The 21,140-nt window shown below is 32.6% G+C and overlaps 1 protein-coding gene across 1 annotated transcript; it reads right to left on the bottom strand.

The window, feature by feature from the left end:
* Positions 1–15,863: 15,863 nt before the first annotated feature.
* LOC130744960 (glycine-rich cell wall structural protein 1-like) lies at positions 15,864–17,045 on the bottom strand. Its single transcript, XM_057597116.1, has 3 exons — positions 16,595–17,045; positions 16,364–16,492; positions 15,864–16,282 (listed from the first exon to the last, which is right to left on the bottom strand). Exons 1-3 carry the CDS (start codon positions 17,043–17,045, stop codon positions 15,864–15,866), a joined length of 999 nt encoding a protein of 332 aa, XP_057453099.1.
* Positions 17,046–21,140: the final 4,095 nt, after the last annotated feature.

Here is a 21,140-nt window from a genome sequence, read left to right as displayed (position 1 = left end):
TCGTAAACAAAAACAATTATGAAACAAAACACGTCAAACCAATTATATTCAAGCTAACAACAATTTAGATGAAACTGATAACAATAAAACCAGCAAATGAGAACATGAATTAATCGGGAAAAGAAAAGGAAAAGCTTGTCATTTTATGAAGGGGTAGGATCCAGTGAATTAGAAGGTTGGGTGATGTGAACCATCAAAATTATCACTTCCAGCCGGTTACTAGATCGCATCAGATCAATGGTAAATAAAAAAGAAAACATGTAAAACAAAATATACTAAACCAATTCAAGCTAACAACAAATTAGATGAAACTTAAAATAATCAAAGGAGCAAATGAGAACATGAATTAATCAAGAAATAAAATGAGAAGCTTATCATTTTATGAAGGGGCGAGATCCGATGAAGAAAAATGTTTAATGATGCGAAGGCAGAGTTCTGGTCTATGAGGTATGCCGCCATAGTGGATGAAGAAATAGGGGTGACTAAAATGAGAAAGTAAGAAGGAAGTTCATATGAATGAGACGAGAAAATGTGTCATATTTATAAGGAGTTAGATGTAACCCTAACTTAAAATTAATGGGCCCACAACATACACAAAATAAATCTTTTTTCAAAAAAAATATCAAAATAATTCACAAGGAAGGGAAACAAGAACCACATAATTTTTTCAATTTTTTTTTTAAACTTAACAAACAATCAACTATTTTCAACTACTTGAGCTATCACTTCACCGCAGTGGTGGTGCGATTTATCGATTCTAGATAGTGGTGTGATTTTCTATTCTACCTCAAGCTGAAACTGGAGGTAAACATTTATGAAACAATGATATCTAAAATTCTACTCCCTCCATTCCAAAAAGTTTGTAGTTTTGTGTATGATTTCAATATTCCAAATAGTTTGTTGTTTTAGGATGTCAATACATTTTTCCCCATTTTTTCCTTATATACCCTTATTTGTTAAATTTTCTCTATCCACTATGTTTACTGCAATTCTTGATATAGTTACCACTATCCTTAGAAATAGAACATCATAAATAAGGGCAATATAGTCAAATTGTATTATCAATTATTGTTTTCTTACTCCTTGTGCCCCAACCTTAAACTACAAATTTTCTAGAACGGGAGGAGGGGGTAGTATCTAGTAAATATTTTCAACTACTTGAGCTATCACTTCGGATAATGGTGGTGCGATTTATCGATTCTAGACAGTGGTGCGATTTTCGATTCTACATCAAGCTGATAACAGGAGGTAAACATTTATGCAACAAACATATCCAAAACCCCCCCAACAATCGAGTATACTGACGGGATATCCTTCCACCACAAGGAAGCATGAGACGATTTGTACAACCGAGTACTAACCTGTGTGTTCTGCGTGATGTGAACCACCGTAACATTTGTGGTCCACACTCTATATTAATAAGAGAAATCTTATAAGACACTGTTTTTTGTATGAAAACACTCACTCACTCTTTCCCCACTTCGGTTACTGAAATGGTGGGAAGAGACGGTACGTATTTATAAATGGGCACTATGTGTTATGCGTGATGTGAACCACCGTAACACTTGTGGGTCACACCCTATATTATTGAGAGTGGTTGTTTTAACACCTGAAGTTGAAAGTTCAATACTTAGGAGACGCATTCTTACAAAGAGTTTTGCCATTTACCCTATCCGACTCTTATAGAATTGTCTCCATAGAGGGTAGATGTGATTAAAAAATTAATTAATGATTAATTTTATTTGAATATTTAAAAAATATTTTTTTTATTCAATAATAACTTTTGAATGATTTAAAATGTCATTTCATTAATTCATAATATTTTTATTCATTATACTGTTAATAATTAATGAGAGGCTACACAATAATAATAAATATCATTAAAGGCATTTAAAAGATTTTGAAACACGACCATTAATTAAAAACTTTAAATGCCTTTAATGATTTTAAATATTATTTTCTACCTTATTTTTAATTATTAACAGTATCTTGAATAAAAATATTAAAAATTAGTGATATAAAATTTTAAAACATTTAATATTTATCATCAAATATTTTTTTTAACATTAAAATAAAATATAATAGTAATCATGATGATTTCAATTGATAGATTTTATACTAAAATTTAATAATACAAATAGCTTATTTGTGATTTAGATAAGTCAAGCAATATTAAATGTTAGACTTATTATTATTATTATTATAATTATATATATATAATTCATATTAATTAATATTCAAGATAAGATGTACCAAAAAAAATATTCAAGAAAAGTATTCTAAACAGATTATGTTAAAATTTAATGTCTTGTTTAACTTAAAAAAATTAATGTCTTCTTATTTATTTATTAATATGAGAAATTGAGACTTTGGTACCCATTTCATCAAGAAAAAAATATATGACAAATTAAAAAGGTTGAAAATTGTATTTCATATAATAAATAATTTTATTAATATCTAACTAAATTTGTTATTATTGTGAAGATAAATTCAGTTTTACTTTTACTCATTATTATCGATATTATTTTTAATCTCTTTCTCAAGTTGTCATTCATAATGAGAAAAAAAGATTTACAATTAATAATTAATATAATGAATAATAATAAATTATTAATAACTAACTAATATTTTATTAATGTGGAGGATAAGTCAACTTTGCTATTTATTTTCTTATGTTTCTTTTCAATATTTGAACATTATACACTAAATATAGATTTTAATAAATTTTCAAGTCAACTTTACTTATTTTTTTATATATAATATAATATAATATTTTTATAATATTTATGTATTAAATATATAGTTTAATAATTTTTCAAGCCCAATTTGCTTTTCCATAAAAGATTAAAACTTAACTAATAATAATAATAGTAATAATAATAATTTTAAACTATGAGAAACTGATTTTTTTACAATTAACTATTAATATAGTGAATTACTCAACATCAAATGTTATTAATAACTAATTAATATTGTTATTAATGTATATGTAAAGTCAAATTTACTTATTATTTAAAACTTTAATATAACGAATAGCATCAAATGTCATTAATAACTAATTAATATTGTTATTAATGTATATATAAAGTCAAAATTACTTATTATTTAAATTTTTTATAATAATATGAATTTTTAATGAAAAACTGAATTTTTATAAGATTAATAATTAATAAAATTAAATGTTATTGATAACTAATTAATATTGATGTTTTTAAATTATTATTATTATCGTTATGATTATTATTATTTAAGTTTTAATTGTTTATGAAAAAGTAAATTAGACTTGAAAATTTATTAAATTCTATATTTAATATATAAATATTATGAAAAAACTATAATAATATAATGAATAACATCAAATGTTTTTAATAACTAATTAATATTGTTATTAATGTATATGTAAAGTCAAATTTACTTTTAATCATAATAATAATTATAAATATGTAAAACTGAATTATTACTTTTGGGAAATTTAAATATTATTAAACTTCTTTTCACTATTTTTTTTCGTAAATAAAATATATTATTGAATGATTAAAAGAACATGAGAACAAGCCCTGTCATGAAATGGGTCAAAACCAAACCAAATACAAAAAAACATGTCATATGCCAACCTCGAAAGTGCCCAGTACATTGAGATGAGCCTCATTAAAACCTTCATAGGAAAAACCTAGAGAAAAAAAACCCTAGAGAAGAAAAAAGAGTTCCAAAAAATATAGTAAACTAATCCTATTAAGTTCCAAAAAATATAGTAAACTTATCAAATATAGAACATGAATAGAAACATACCATTAATTACGAGAGCTCCAATTGTAAATCCATTCATGCTAGTAAATATCACATCCTTGATTGCAACTCTTGCTAATCACCGATATTGGGAACATTTGTGACTATCGATCCTATTGATGAAAATGATTCATTAGGTACATAAATTTCACTCTTATTTTAGACAAAAAAATATCGTCACAAGAAAAAAAAATATAAGAAGTTGGATATTACATGGTGCCCATCAATATCTTTATGAGGGCCACAATATTGATTAATTTCTCTTGTAGGTTTAGTACATAACCAACAGTGTTTGGATTGATCTCATGGTTCAATACTTCATTCCCTGGACTCTTAATCTAAAAACTGCTATCTAGCGGCTAATGTAAGTTCTAGAAGCACATATCTATTTAAGTGACTTCATTACCCATCACCAATCTCATTGGTGATCTAATCCCAGAAAGTGTTGGTGGTGGAGTTCTCAAAACTCCATATCCCAATCAAGCCTCGTTGGCAAAGGCATGCTAAAATTGCTTAACCACCAACCACATTTCTTCCAATGATAGAATTGTCGTGGAACTAACCGATGCTTTGGCACCTATATATATGATTCAATTCATCTTTTAGTCGGTATTCCCAATCCATAAACTGTTCACCATCAAACAAATTTGACCAGAAATGATCAAGCCACCATAATTGTAACATGTTTCTTTTGTCATAGCTTCCTTCATCACATTGTTCTTAGTTTGCAGCTTATCTTTTTCATTCAGAAGATGCATCTTCCTACAACACTCTAGACTGCCTTGGTTCATGAGAATAAATTTATTTAATGAATCAACAAACAAGTGACAGAATACTAATATATTCCAATTTACCTTCAAATCTTCAATTGTGTTCTTCAATTATGAAACTAGAACTTGAGATGATTTTTCTTCGCGTCAAACCCCTTACTAAGACTTGTCTTCCGAGATGAGGACTCTCACTGGACAAACTAAAACTTTTAAGAAAAAACAAAATGAAAGTCACCTCTACCAAGCATGTCAATAATTACAATTGTAAGACACATTGTAGAATTTCACAAAGCCATACACTACAAGCTCCTTAATTTATCATGGTTAGTCAACACCTGCATCTTGATCATCAACATCATACAAACCATCAAAATTATAACTTCCAACCCGTTACTAGATCGCATTAGATAAATTGCAAATAAAAAAAACATGTGAAACAAAACATGTTGAACCGATTGAAGTTAACAACAAATTAGATGAAACTAATAATAATAATAAAACCAACAAATGAGAACTTGAATTAATCAAGAAAAGAAAAGGAGAAGCTTATCATGTTATGAAGGGGCAGGATCCGGTGAAGAAGAAGGTTTGGTGATGCGAACCATCAAAATTATCACTAACAACTTGTCATTAGATCACATCAGATCAATGGTAAATAAAAATAAAACATGTGAACCAAAACATACTAAACCAATCCAAGCTAACACCAAATTAGATGAAACTAATAACAATAAAAACCATCAAATAAGAACATGAATTAATTAGGAAAAGAAAAGGAGAAGCTTATCAATTTATGAAGGGGCAGGATCCAAAGAAGGTTTGGTGATGTGAAGGCAGAGGTTCTTAGCTATGAGCTATGTTGTCACAGTGGATGAAGGAATTGGGGTGACTAAATGAGAAAGTAAAAGAGAAGTTCATGTGAATGAGAAGAGAAAATATGTCCTATTTATAAGGAGTTGGCTGTAACCCTAACTTAAAATTAATGGCCCAAATTTATGGGCCCACAACATACACAAAATAACTTTTTTTAAAAGGATCAAAATAATTCACAAGGGAAACAAAAAAAACCACATAATTTTTTCAATTTTCAATTGTTTTTTTCAAACTTAACGAACTATCAACTATTTTTGAAAATTAAAATTAAGAATCAAATATATTTTTTTTTGAAGAAAATTAAGAATAAAATAAGCCGAATAAAATTGGGTGATAAGAGAAAAAAGTACAAAGTGAGTTTTTGCATGAACCAACCCACCACGGTACGAAGATAATGTTATGAGAAAAAAAATTAATTTTAGATTCTTTTACAAACTTCTCTCATTTGGGATTTGTATTATTGTATTGGTTTCTTTTTATGCCTAAGGTGACTCAAAGGCAATTCTAGGAGATATTGTATTCTTTTTTATTCTTTAGGTTTTTATCCCAATGAGTTTTTCCTATAAAAGTTTTAACGAAACACGTTTCCTAAGTGTGGTCTTTGGAGTGGTTTTATTTGCTTGAGTTTTATTAATTTTTCCTATTTGTGAGAGGGTTTTTTCTCATAAAATTCACCTATTCAATAATATCTATCTTTTGAGGTAAAAAAATAAAAAAATAGCAGAAATGACTTGCCATATTTGATTTGGCAATCAAACAACGGAGGCTTAAAATTTACACCTGCACACAATCATATTTCTACATTTATTATTTCTAATATTTTTAAATTCAATTTTAATTATTATATATATGTCAAACTGGTGGTTTGATATTTGAGTGATTGTACGAAACTTACATAATTTCAATGTTCTGAAAACCGGACCGGTCACTGAACCGGTGAATGTACTGGTTTATGGTTTAAAAGTTCAACCGAGGTCGAACCGGGGTCCAACCAGTAGTATTTAAATAATATTTAAAAATAAATATTAATTATTTATACTATTAAAAATATAATTTATACTATATATAACACTAATTATAAACATTTTATATTAAACTAGTACGTTTTACCCGTGCGATGCACGGGGATATTCATTTTTGAATTTTTTGTGTGTTTTTTTGTTAAATATGTTTTTATTTAAATATATTTTATTGATTAAAATATTTTAAAAAAATTAGACTATGAATTCTTATCTTTTCTTTTTATTAAATTTTTGTTTCTGTTTTTTGTGTTACTTTGTTTTTATCTTTTGACTTGTTGTTTTAAATAGTAGATTAATATTATTTTTGTCTTTATTGATTAGTTTATCTCAGCTAGTTGAAGTAATATTGATGAGCTAAGAATATGTGGTTTATTTTTTGCAATTGCCATTATTTCATTAAGAATAAAACTGAGAGTGTATTATTTCCTATTTTTCCGGAAAAATGTCTCTTTCACATTACGTTGCGAAATACTTATTTGTAAACTACATTTAAAGTACTATGAGAATTATTGTTATCTCCATCGCAAATGAGGATTTTTAATTCTTTACAATGGGTGACTCTAGAGAGCGCTACGTATAACTGACCATGAGAAAACACCGGTTTTGACAAATATAACCCCACCCTTTTTTGAGACTATCCTTGACTTTTGTTTATTGTCATGGCAAAAGAAAGTTCTATAGGGAATTGTCTCCTTTGAAATTTGAAAGGAATTCTCCTATCTGATGCGGTTAATGTTAATCTTGGTATGGTCACCATTTCTCCAGCATTTATTCTCGATATAATCTTTCCTTCCAAAACATATTTGCCCATTTCTCACATGCCAACAAATGTTGCATAAAAAATTGAAAAGTGAAAATTATAGTTGTTCACATGTTTCAAAAGGAACCAACAATTTCTTGTAAAATTGGCGAAGCTCACACCATCCAAGAATTAGGTAAGCCTTGTTGCCTACCACAGTAAAGGAAACCTCTTTGGTAACACCCAATGGGCCAGTAAGGAGCAAATCTCCATCATCCGAGAGTTGTAAATATTGCACCACATATTCATCAATCTTACCGTAGTGCTGAATCAAGTATATAAGAGTCAAAATGAAAACATATAAGAGAGAGTAAAACAATAGAGAAACACAATGGACCATTACCTGTGACTTAGTGTGCAAAACCGCAAATGCAAAGGGAGGAACAGAGTGAGACATGACAGAATATGAACCCATGGAGTTAGTCATGACAAAATATTAGCTTTTGTTTTGATGTCTATGCACATACTATTGTACCTATATATAGAGCTCAAGAGTGTGGATTCTAACTTCAAAGAACACTAATTTATCACATAATGAAATTTAAATAACCATTAACTTCTAAATTTATGTTTTAAAAAAATTGCAACATACAGTTAATATATTTTTTTTTCAATCTATTTTTCCTAGGAAGGTGGATCATTCTTATTTTTCTTTTAAGTTTTTTTTAAGTTGTGTACTGGGTGGTTAATTGACATCAGTTTCATTTTTAATAGGCTTAATTGTGTTTAATATTCAATTGCAAGCTTCCCTAAAATCCCATTGGCATTCTAATGGTGTTTAATATTCAATTGCAACCTTCACTAAAATCCCCTTGGGATTCCATCCCTTTGTAACTCCCGTAACAATATTTCTTAAAAATATTAATTTAGTAATTTATGTACCTTTATTGTTCAATTGTAATCTTCACTAAAATCCTATTGGGATTCTATGACTCTGCTATAACTTCCCTATGTTTTAATTAATGAAATCATTTTTTCAAATTTTTTTTTAATGAAATCATTTGGACATTAATTTATAGCAGTTACAATTTTTTGTAATATTTTTCGAACAATCTTAATGGTGTTACTGTTACATAGCCTTTAGCTATTTTACTTGACAATTGTTAATTTTTTTTAAGCGCCAAACAAAATTATTATTATGCTACTTAATTGAGCACATACACATTGGAACCAAGAAACTAAACCTATGTACTATACGCCAGATAAATTATGTCATTTTTAAGAATTTATACATTTGGATTTGTCCCTTGTGTTTGTTCTACTCATAATTTCATCCCTAATCTTTCGTCCATTCTTGTTCTGTTTTATGGATTGTGATTGATTAAGGTAGATCAATCATATTAAAGCCATAAATTAAAATTGTTTGTGCTTATGAGATACGGAATCTGGATATTAATATAGGAACCAAGAAAATTAGATTTAAAATAGTTAATTTCATTCCTTTGTGATTTTTAAGATATCCATCACACTCTTCATCTGGCCATGAAATGAGAAGTGATGACAACCTAAATAAGAAAGAGCACATATTCAGTGATCAACCTATCAGCCAAGTACGTGTATTCAAGGAGCTTTCCCCAAAAATCCGTTGGTCCAGATTCATGTTCCATAATATACACGAAAGTAGCAATTACTCCAGGAATGCTAACATACTTGTAGGGAAATTTGGGATAAATTTTTCTGCATGGGGCAAGCAACTAACACGAAACACTATTCAAGACGGAATAAAAATGTCACATTTAAGTCTTATAGTCTTAGCTTAAGAAGACAATAAAATACATGACAAATGTTACATAATAAAAGACCGGCAAACCGACTATAGATCTTATATTGTATACTATTGACTATTGAGCTAATCAGCTTTTACTTTCCCGCAACCTATTATTCGTTCTCCCCACATCAGAGTTGTGTAGCTAATAATCCGTAAAAGGGGGAAAAACTGCAAATTTCATGGTACAGTTTCATAATACAAACACTACTACCCATTGGAAATCAAATATCAAATTACAAAACGGATTAAGCTACATGTCTGATGCACCCTCATGTCTAGCAATCTTATCAAGGGCTGGATCAAAAGCCAAACTATTATCCAGCAAATTAGAAGCATCAACTGCTTCACTTTTATTGAGAGGCTTCTGCACAAAATTATAGTAGAAGAACTTAAAAGCCTCACCAAGCGAAATCTCATACTAAAGTACATACATCCACCACAATAATAGAAAATGGAAATCAAAATAAAAAAATAGATGAATCTAATACCTCCTTTTTGAAAGGTTATTCCCTAGGATGGAGAGAGCACACAGATCAGCTTCAAAGGTTTCATAGTTTCCAAATTCTGCCTCTTCTTACTGCATAATCTACTAAGTTCTATAGCTGCCTAAGTTTTCAAGCTTCTGTATCACCGATCAAAGCATAGTCTATTAATAATGCATTTGGAAAAGAAGATGAAGTTAGCAAATCAGTACAACGTACTTTAATGTTATTTGACTTATTTCAATAGCAAAGAAATATACTTTTCTAAGTAAAACCAAAAAATTGTTATGACAAAAATAAAGGAAACAAAGTACAGAAAGGTAAGACATTGGTACTTAAATATAAGAAATGAATAAAGAAAACTATCAAAGATCATTGTGAAAAGGTGTGACTGCTGAATGGGGGAGGGGAAGGGGAAGGGGAAGGGGAAGAGGAATAAATACCCATGCTTAATTTGAGAGTTGTGCACAGTGAATTATTAAATGACAAAGTTGCCCTCAAGGTATCAAAAACATATATTATAGATATGAATCACAAATAAAGAGAAGTGGGAGAAATCAGTGAGCCAAAGTCAAAATGCAGAAAAAGGTGCAGAGAAGAAGAAATGGGAAAGAGGATTGTATGCCTTCCTTTGCTTCTCTAATAAAACTATTTATGAGAACATAAAGAAACTATAATCAAAACTTTGGAACACAGCCCTCACTTCGAAAACGTCAAAGAATAGTGAAAAAGGAACACAGAAGTAGAAATAGGAAAAGAAAAATATCATTAACAACATAAATGGAAAGAAAGTAATCCAGAGAAATATTTTTTATATGACTAAAACAACGGTGAGGCCAAGTCTCTGGCTTTATCACACACCCTGCATGTCAAATTCCATGATCTCTAATACTTCAATAGGGTATTTGACTGATCATTGTTTATTAGCAATGGCCCAGTGATGGATCAATCCAATTAGTTAATCAAATTAAAGCACTTGTAATCATCACCTTAGAGATTTCTGCATAGCAGGATAATGAGTTCAGGATGGTTGTCAATAATTCACACTTTGGAAGGAACAAAGAGGTCATCTATGGATGTAATTAGTCAAAGTTGAAGTTCTTCTGCTATGGCTTCTCCTACAGACTGCTCTACTCCATATGTTGCAGCAGCATCAACATCCTTGTAACCCTGCTTGGTATATAAGAAGTTATATAATATGTTTAATTCCTCCTTGTTAGTGACTTGAATACAAATGGCGTGTGAAATTATAATAGGACCAATAGGGAAAAACAGTCAACGTCATATATCTCTGGGCATAGGCAGCCCAAAAAGTTGGGCAAAGAAGGTAAGCAAAAACTAAATCAAGAGACAGTAGAGAGAGTGCATGTTACCAAGCCTCATTAGTTGAATTCGTTTTGTTGAAGAGTGTAGACATTGAAATCGAAAGAAACTTAGAAAAAACATGGGAACTGAGGTTTCTAAGGACAGTTTTTGCATTCACTACTTGGTGGTTTTCTTTGTAAAAGGTCCCAACATAATAAAGCAGTGTATTTGATGCTTAGAAAAACAAACAGAAATAAAATTTTAAATTAAAATATCAGAGGGAAAATGCAGCTTACCTCTGGTCATGGACCCCGAAGGAGCTTCCCCTCATTTTAAACCCCAAAATCTGTGAACAAAGACAGAAACCAAAGGGAGATGTGCAGATTTAATTTACAGACAAATGACAACAACAAAAAAACACAACATTTATTGTTAAGCACGGAAAAAAAGTCGTATCCTTCGTGCGAAACAGATTTCATAGGTGGTCATAACCAAATCACAAACTGATGAAGAAAATACCTCTTAGCTTAGATCTAATTGTACATGATCAATGTTCTCACAAAAAATCCAAACAACACACCTCGTTGTTTGTACCATCGATCTCTTAGCCTGAGGAAACTTCCTGCACAAACAATGAGAAATCACTGACAACTATTTCGTTTCAGGTTTTTAGTTATGTAAAGATTCATATGTAAATTATGCGAAATCATGTTACCTTGGATCGATAGCATCTAGTAGCAGTGAGATAATTTCAACACAATACCTGAAATAGCAAAGTCTAAAAGAAAGAAACAGACACTAACTTGATTATACTGAATGGAAAGAAGATTAAGTTTGCGATTGATGCCCATCAAGGTTTTAATAAAGGTTCAAGGAATTTCCCCCCCAATTCAGTCATGGTTCTTACACATTCATGATATGCCTTGGCTATATCATCTTCCTGCAGATGGTTTTCCCATGTCAATTTCTTCAATGCATAATCCAATGGGTTTGTTTCCTAAAAAAAAATTAAATCATTAAGTTTGAATACTTGTACTCACCGAAAACCCAAAAACTCCAATGAAGATCACAAAGGATTCACCGATGTTCATCTGAGATTCCAACCCTAGCCACTGCACTGAGCCCATCAGACTCGTCTAAAAAAGAGGAAAGATCATATTAGGAAATAAGAACCTAACTCAAGATGTAAATAATTCGAAGTTGAGCACAAAGTTCATATTAGGGAATAAAATTGCGAGTTTGAAGGGAATGAAAAAACACCAATCTTTCGTTGATTACAATGAAAACTTAGGGTTCAAAAACCTGAATCCGCTGTCGGAAGAGCCGCAGATCCCCTTGGATCCATCTCCTTCACGCTGCTGGTTGCAAAACGACTGCCAAGGTGTTTGAGACCATGGATGAGGCACCACAAAGATGGCTCCTTTGACAACCGATCGAAGGAAAACGGAAGACATAAAAGGGAAAACGTGCGACGCGATTAAAATTGTTGGAAGAATGAAAACGGAGAAACTAAAACGCCAGTGAAATACAGAAGGAAATAAAGATTGCTGGAAGATTTCAACGGTCAAGATTTGATCCATGACTAATAACTTATTGGGAATCAACGGCTGAGATTCAATCCAAGTGAAATAAAATGCATTTTTACCAAAATATCTATGGTCAAGCTTCATAGTCTTTGAAATTATTTGTTGATTGACAGATTTACCCCAAGGTTGCAAAAACTCTTCCTTTATAGAGTTTATAGATATGAGAATTTAAATTCTAAAACTATACTTAAAAAGAAAACCTTCCTTAAATGAAATGATAGAGATTAGAGAGCTAGCCACCTAGTTGTTTTTTTTAAACTACATTGTTTGTTTCAAAAAAACTACATAGTTACGTTACAAAATATTTCATTGCTTTTTTTTTTCAATCATTGCATTTATTTATTGAAAAATCTAACAGTAATCTTGTTTTTTTGAAATGAACAATAGGCTTGTTAAGTGTTTAGTAGCTGTACAATTTTCTATAAGTAAAGGGGTGAGTAATAAATGTTTATCTTTTGAAAATGAATAATAAATGTTTAGTAGCTGTACAGTTTTTTATCTCTCAATTCTTTTTGGTTTTCTCAATCAAAGGGGTGAGTAATGAATGTTTCTCTTTTGAAAATGAGTTATAAATGTTCTATTTCAAAAAAGTAATAAATGCTAACAGTTTTATTATGGAAATAACTAATATTAATAGGCACAATACAGAAATCAAGGGCTGCCAGCTTGATATTAGTGCAGATCTGTTTGGAAAATCAATTTTTTACCAACCGGTTAAACCGCAAAACCGCCGGTTCTTACGGTTCTTGTCCAGTTTAATAACTCCCAATTTTAGAAGGGCTCCGGACCGGTGAGATGGCCGGTTCCCGGTCCAACCGGCCGGTTCGATCCGGTTTTCAGAACATTGCATAATTTATAAACTCTAATAAAAAGTGACTCGACATTAGCGGTTGACTGGGTAAACAATAGATCCAATCAACCATGGAAGCTTTGAAATGACTTAAATATTATTAATGTCCTGATGGGGGAGGTGAACTGTGTTGAGGTTGTTCATGTTTTTAGGGAAGCCAATACCATAGCGGATCATCTAGCTGAATCCAGTGTTAACAGAGCTCATCCACTTTCCGTTTTCTTTGGGTTATTTGAGCAATAGTCTGCTCATTGTTGTTGTTTATTTATTCTCTTTTTGCTTATGTTTTTTATAGTCAGACTCTTTTACCTACTTGAGAAGGTTGGTCTCAAGCTTTTATTTCATATATATAGATTCCCTTTTCGAAAAAAAAACTTGACTTGATATTATTAAATTTTAGTTGACTATGTTCTTTGACTATAATATATATTACTAAAATTGGCTTACGAATATATAGGAAAAATTAATTATCATGTATATATATATAATATATATATATATATATATATACTGTATGTGTTGTCTTTCAAATACACACGTAAAGTGAAAATGTACTATATTTGAAAAGTAATAATATATAGGTGAAGACCATGGTGGATCTATATCTTCACAATGCTTTCTTCGAGCGGAGAGAGCAAAGAAATGGAGGAGCAATGGTGGCTGACGCGCTATGGTCAGTGAGATAAGCGGGTGGAGAGGGAGAGAGAGAGTGAGAGTGAGAGTGAGAGTGGTGGGGGTGACCGGGTGAAGGTGAGGCCTATGAAGGGAAACGAGAGAAGAGAAGTTCTACGTACAAAGTTTGAGAAAGAGAACCAAAATCAAGAAGATGTGCGAGAGAAAAGTGAAACATTTCCTAGAGGTGATGCAGATGATGGAGGCTACAACGTCGTAGGATTCTTAGTGGTGGTTGTCGACGACCAGTGTCCAAGCTTCGCGACAGTGGGACGACATCGTGGTTCAACACCAAAGGGTTTGATGGGAGGTTTTGCATCGGAGGCAGCTTTGATCGCCGCTTCAACCGACCACCATCGCCTCCATCTCCCTTTCCTTTCTATCTCACTTCCCTTTCTTCCACACGCCGATTCTATCCAAAGAAGGGGTGATGTCTCTTTTGATTTATGGGTTTGGGGTGCTACGATTTGGTGATGGATTTTGTAACGGGTTTGTAGTTGGGTGATTTTGGCATGGGGTTGGGGTCGAAGGTGATGAAGCGACGATAGGGCCCCGCTTGAGGTTGCACAGTAGTTGCAACTATAGAGAAGGAAGCAAAGGTGGGAGGTAGGTAGAGAGAAAATGAGCGGTGGGAGTGACGGTGATTCTTAGAGGGTACAATTTTACTTTTTAATATCCTTTCAATCTTAACTATTTATTTAAAAATTATTTCTAAAATTTTAGATCCAATGGTGCTTAATTAGTAATTGATTGTACCGATAGACCAATTTTAAAAAGGTCCACCCTATTTTTCACCACTAATATATTCATTTTCTAAGCAAATAAAAGTTTTGGCTAAAATTGGTTGGGTGCATGCGAATATAAAAGAAAGCCAATTAACAAAAGAGAATACTGTAAGAGATTAGAGACCTTAAGGTTATCATGCATGCTAATTGATTATGACCTCTCTAATTCTATTCTAGTTGATGAATCATACGATTTTCGATTATACCTCAAGCTGATAACCGGAGGTAAACATTTAATCATTTATGCAACAATCTTATCTAAAATTCACTATCTAGCTAGTAGTATATAGTAAAATATTTATCGACGTGTTACCATTTAATATCATGAAACGCTGAGCTGCTGTTTATTAACTTATCACAATATCCTCTGCGATGCTGAATGCAAGATACATTGTTTGAAAAAACAGAGTACTAAAAAATGTTTATATATGAAAGTGTAGGTAAAAAAGTATAGAATAAAGGACTTCAAGAAGAAAGATGTTCACATTAAAATAATAAAATAAAATGCAAAATCCCCTTCTGCTAAAGTTTTCAAGACATGAGAATGAGATGGAAGACATAATTAACCAAGTGATCTTAAGATTTTGTTGGAAAATTTGACAGCGATCGAAGACATGAAATACAGTACTAGAGTGCAATCATGTTCGACTTCACTTACATATGAATGTCAATGGAAGTGTCACAATGTCACATATATATTGCCTAATCAATGGAAGATGATCAATCTGTAAGAGAAAAAAAAACAGTAATACATTTTGCCACACATATGCCAAATTGTATTATATATTATATTACTCTAGTTTCTCTGCTTCATGGTAATATGATGGATTCTACAAGTGAATTAACTGACTCTATATGCAATTATGCATAGTAAACCAGAATTGGGGAGATAGTTAAACATAATTTATGTAATTTATTACAGTTTTCTCAAATGGAGATAGTTCCATCCTCCCAATATACATGATCAGTAACATTTGACAAGTAAACCCATGTCCATATAAAGAAAAATTGCGACCATACATCCGAGGGGGATAGTGTCACTAACAAAGGACTTTCTTGTTGTAATATAAACCTTAAATTCAATACAACACTTTCTGATAATCACACAATAAAATGACTCATTTTGAGTTACATCTAAAGCCAAATAAACTCCATGCATGAGGGCTTAATGTTTGCCCCCACCTCCTCCTCCCGAACCAGAACCAACACCAACACCAGTTCCTTGGCCAGCTCCAGAACCAACTCCAACCCCAATTCCAATTCCAATGCCAATCCCTATACCTCCACCACGACCACCCCCTGCACCACCACCTATACCTGCCCCACTTCCACTTCCTACACCACCACCTGCACCAAACCCTCCACCGTGGCCTGAACCTCCACCAACTCCACCGCCGCCACCGCCTCCTGCTCCCCCTCCTCCACCAATTCCTCCACCGGCTCCACTTCCTACACCACCACCTGCACCAAATCCTCCACCATGACCTGAACCTCCGCCTATTCCACCACCACCACCACCACCACCACCTCCTCCTCCTCCCCCTCCACCACCGACTCCTCCAGCTCCACCGCCTACACCACCACCTGCACCAAATCCTCCACCATGGCCTGAACCTCCACCTATTCCTCCTCCTCCTCCACCACCACCGCCACCTCCTCCTCCACCTCCTGCACCTACTCCTCCAGCTCCACCTCCTACACCGCCGCCTGCACCAAATCCTCCTCCATGGCCAGAACCTCCACCTACACCACCACCACCTCCTCCTCCAGCTCCACCCCCACCACCTATCCCTCCTGCACCTCCACCAACACCACCTCCAGCACCAAAGCCTCCACCATGTCCTGAGCCACCGCCTAATCCACCACCACCGCCTCCTCCAGCTCCACCGCCACCACCTCCACCAAGACCTCCTCCAGCTCCACCACCAACACCTCCCCCAGCTCCAAACCCTCCACCTTGTCCTGAGCCACCACCTAACCCACCACCACCGCCCCCACCAGCTCCGCCACCTCCACCAAGACCTCCTCCACCACCTAAACCACCCCCGCCACCCAAACCTCCACCATGACCTGTTCCACCTCCAAGACCACCACCTCCTCCTCTTCCAAAACCGCCTCCAGCACCACCGCCCCCACCAAGTCCTCCTCCTCCTCCTCTTCCAAACCCACCACGACGACCCGGCCAACCACCACGCCTACAGCCTGGTCCACGTCCAAATCGACAATCATCGAACCTGGCTTGATCAAGCTTGTGATCATCACCAAGTGCAACCACGCTCAAATGAAGAACAATGTAGAGAACAAGAACACTCATTGAAAACCATTTCTGATGATGGAAAGTAGCCATGCCTATTAATGGCCAAAAGAAATGCTTATTTCAAGACACGTTAGTTATCCACTCAGCTTATCTTGCATGTTGTTACAGGATGATGACTATGCTTTATATATAGGCTTCGTCTAGTAGCTAGCTAGTTATATTCTATACCAGTGTCCATTAAATGGTGCATGTTCGGAACAGTTGGGAAATCACCTCCAACATTAAACCAAGACAAGTTGAATCATCATCAAGTCAAACGCCAGCGTGGACTTCGGCTCATTGTATAGTGTACAGCTAGAACCATTTATGGTTGATGTGGAAGTTTTTTTTGCGGTGTTAATAATATGTGTAAGACATTTTGAACTAGACTTTAATGGAGTTTTCTAAATCATCCTTGTTTTGCTTGTTTTTCTTTCATTTGTGCTTAGGAGCGATAATCAGACTTCTAATTACTTAGAAAAAACAAGGTGTAACACAATTGGTAGATAATTGAGCTCCTTAACCATTTAGTCCAGAGTTCGATTCCAGGACGGTGCGTATGGAGAAGCATTTGTTGGGAGAGGCCTACCCACTTAACATTATCTCAGAGCTTCGAATCATTAGTTTCATGGCTATCAACTGTGGGGATACATTGAGAAAAAAAAAGAAAAAAAAAACGTATAATTCTAGTTGGATTGAAGAGATTCGGGTTTCTCTCCTCTTGTTGTTTCAAATGTATTGGCCTGACCCTCCTTAGTTTTTATTTATCATGATATTTCAAAATGTATACTAGTGAAACCTTTTAAATTACTATTTTTTTCTCATTTATTTTCTTTCTTTCTGCTTAGCTTTGACCAAAACAGTCACAGAGTTTGATACACGGAAATAAGCTAGTTAATTGGTCAACTCTACCGACGCGGATCGATGTTGTTGCCTGCAAATCTACCTTTCTGCGTAGAATTAAATTCGCTTAGCTAACTATTTGGTTGCTCCTCCAGCACACCTGAATGGGCAATGGTGGGAAAATAAATCCAAACCAGAACAATGATAGTGCGTGGTTTCCCTTTGACTTGTTCAACTCCACCGCACAGTGACTCAGTGACAATATCTTGATCAGCGTAGACAAGTTGAGCTAACAGGTTGACTTGTTTAATTTCGAACTCTGGCATGTTATAGTTAAGGATTGAGAAAATTACACTATCCTTTCCTAAACACTAGTTTAAATTTCTTTCTTGTCTTTATTTAAAGAATTATACCCATTCCTCTTTAGAATATGTTATGTTAAATTAGTTACTTGAAGGCAAGATAAAAGCATTTTTACAATTTGTGATTGTACTTCCTTCAAGTAGTCTGGATCTTGTGTCAAGTCAAAAGGTATTTGTTGGTTTTGTTACCTGATTATAAATTCAGTAGTAGTTGATGTATTTTCAATAGGAAATTCAACACAACTAGTGTTTTTTACCCGTGCGTTGCACGGTGATTAAATTTATTATAAAGATGAATCAGTAGAAATATGTTTTGACTTAGTTTAGGCTCTTTTAAGTAAGTAGAACAAATATGGAACCGAACATATGTTACAAACATATAGATGAATGGACCACAGCAAATCTATTAATTTAATGAGGTTGTATAGACCTCACAATGTCAACATTTGAATAGTAATAAGAACCAAGTTTTTAAGGAATGCATTACATTGAAATTGAAATGAGATAAACATAACAATGACAACAACATGAACCCTTATTAGAAGTTGTAGTCCATGATTAATGATAAAAACTTCATAACCGATCTTGTTGTCAATCAAGCATATTTGAGCTATAGAACCTACAAAGGAAAAAATTTATATAAGAGTAATAATCAGTAACCAATACAAATATAAATTGTGTATAATTTGAAAATGTTAAACAAACCTTATAGAAACTACAAAGTAACAAATAGGTCAGAGGAAAAGAAATTTAGACCGTATGTAGGGGGAAGAATGATAAATAAATAAATAAGGTAATGTGAATATATCAATATTAGGTTTCCTAATCTACGAAATTTATGTTGTTCCAACTTATTTTGATTATAGAATAAAACTCTTCACAATTATTATTTAGATTTTATTGGAATATTAATCATATTTTTACCATTAAAACGTGGATTTCCTCAAAAAAATAGGATTGGAAAAAAATGAAATTTCATAAGTTGTTGTAAAGAAAATGAAATGTAACATTGAATACTGGTTGATCAATAGTAGAGCATATCTTGCATAATTTATCTTTGAATAATTAAAAAAAGTAAATTTATGTATGGTTGATTGATTTAATTCTATAATAGATGCAACCACTTGATTACTTAAAATTAGATTTTTTTAAAAAAAAAATGATTGAATAATCCTTCTCTGATATTCATTTAAAAAATTCTTTTTTTCATAAATACGAATCAGGTTTTAAAATTTTAGTCAAACCTTAATTAATTGTTTAGATTTTATTCAAATATATTTTTCCTCATATACCAAAAAAACGTGGGTTCCTTCACAAAAATAGGATTATAAAAACTTGACTTTTTCTAATTTGTTGTAAAGAAAATTAAAGGTAACATTGTATACAGGTTGATCCCAATTAGAGCAAATCTTGCATAATTTATCTTTAAATAAAGAAAAAAAAAATGGAAGATTAATTATGGTTGATTAATTTAATCTATTTGAAAATTTGAATATTTATTTTTTTTAACAAAGCAAATTTGAATATTTATTTCAGATATATAACTTCTATAATTGGAGCGAAAAACAGTTTGAACAACATAAAAAAAAATCCGTATAACATGTTTTTTTAAATAAGAATACTAATGAATTAATGCAATATACGTATAAGAAAAGAGAATATTAAAAATCGTATAACGAAAGCCAAAATCCGTTTTTAGCATTAATGAATAGTTTTAAAAAAATATACGAAAAAGAATAATATTTTGAATGATTATTCCATAAGTGATTCGTGATGAGTGGAGATTTTTGATTCAGCATTAATGAACGGTTTAAAAAATCATTAAACAACAATTAATAAGTTATTTCAAGATTATTTGAATGCTTGACAATGATTGGACATAAAATCAAGGAGAAATTAATCTGACCATAAATTAGTTAAAATGAATTAGAGCTTGACACTTGTCAGCTAAAGGGGAGGGTGGGTGAGAGTGAACTTGGGAGTGCCAATTCATCTAAGTGGGTCTCACAAAGTTCTTCTTTTCTATAATATATAGATAGATAACAACGACAACTCAAACAGGCTAATAAGTAACGGATAATAATTTCTCGAGATGAGACATCTCACTTACCTTAACTGACCCTTCTCTACTTACTTAAGTGAGATAAGTAGAGTCTTTCTTCACATAAGAAAGAGGCCAAAACCCTAACAATTTTATCTGATTTTCAATATTGAGGTAGTCAGGTGTATTTTGGTTATCTGAGTCTAAGTTTTAGTAGTTGTATTTTCGTCACATTGCTTTGGAAAACATGAAAACTCAATTGCCTTGATTTTAAATCTTGATAGTTGCATTTTTTACATTACTTTCGGAAATGTAAAAATCAGGAATACATTACGAACTTTTTTCCAGCTCTTACATAGTGAGTTCACCTATTTTTATTTTTAAGTAAAGTAAGTCATCATACGTTTGATTAAATTGTTTTTATTGACTTTTTAAATTAGATTCGTAATAGTATGATGACTTACTTTACCCAATATGTAAAATATAAATTAAGCGTATTTTTTTCATGTAAAAGTTTTAAGGTTTTGTTATGTTCTCATTGGTTTCATCATTTTCCAACGAACCAAAATGTTCCGTCCAATAAGCATTTTGTCATGTTTAGTTCCATCTTAAAATGTAAGAAACACAATACATAACACAAATGCCCATTCCGCCACATTCATACGTGTTTACCAAACGGTACATATATGTCGCTTATGGTGATACTTGCAAATGCCCAGCAACACAGCCCCAAACCTCAATAACGAGAGTGGAACACATAACTTTTTTAAGGAAAGTGATTTGTTCTTACCAACTCAACCCACATGTGTTGGCACATCCCTATATATCAACATCTAAACTTGTTTCCAATACTCAAATCATTAAGATGATAAACACAGCAGCAACAGCAAAGCACCAATA

Source organism: Lotus japonicus, chromosome 3 (genome assembly GCF_012489685.1).
Source record: "Lotus japonicus ecotype B-129 chromosome 3, LjGifu_v1.2".
Classification (NCBI taxonomy): Eukaryota; Viridiplantae; Streptophyta; class Magnoliopsida; order Fabales; family Fabaceae; genus Lotus; species Lotus japonicus.
This window is presented reverse-complemented; position numbering and strand designations above follow the sequence as displayed.

What these genes read in the sequence shown, in the direction of transcription:
- LOC130744960 (XM_057597116.1), bottom strand. Translation starts at nt 17,045, where the DNA reads ATGGCTACTTTCCATCATCAGAAATGGTTTTCAATGAGTGTTCTTGTT. An exon ending in TGGAGGAGGTCTTGGTGGAG is followed by an intron (nt 16,493 to 16,594) that starts GTGGTGGCGGTG and finishes GTGGAGGTGCAG; the next exon opens with GAGGGATAGGTGGTGGGGGT. An exon ending in TGGAGGAGTAGGTGCAGGAG is followed by an intron (nt 16,283 to 16,363) that starts GTGGAGGAGGAG and finishes GATTTGGTGCAG; the next exon opens with GTGGTGGTGTAGGCGGTGGA.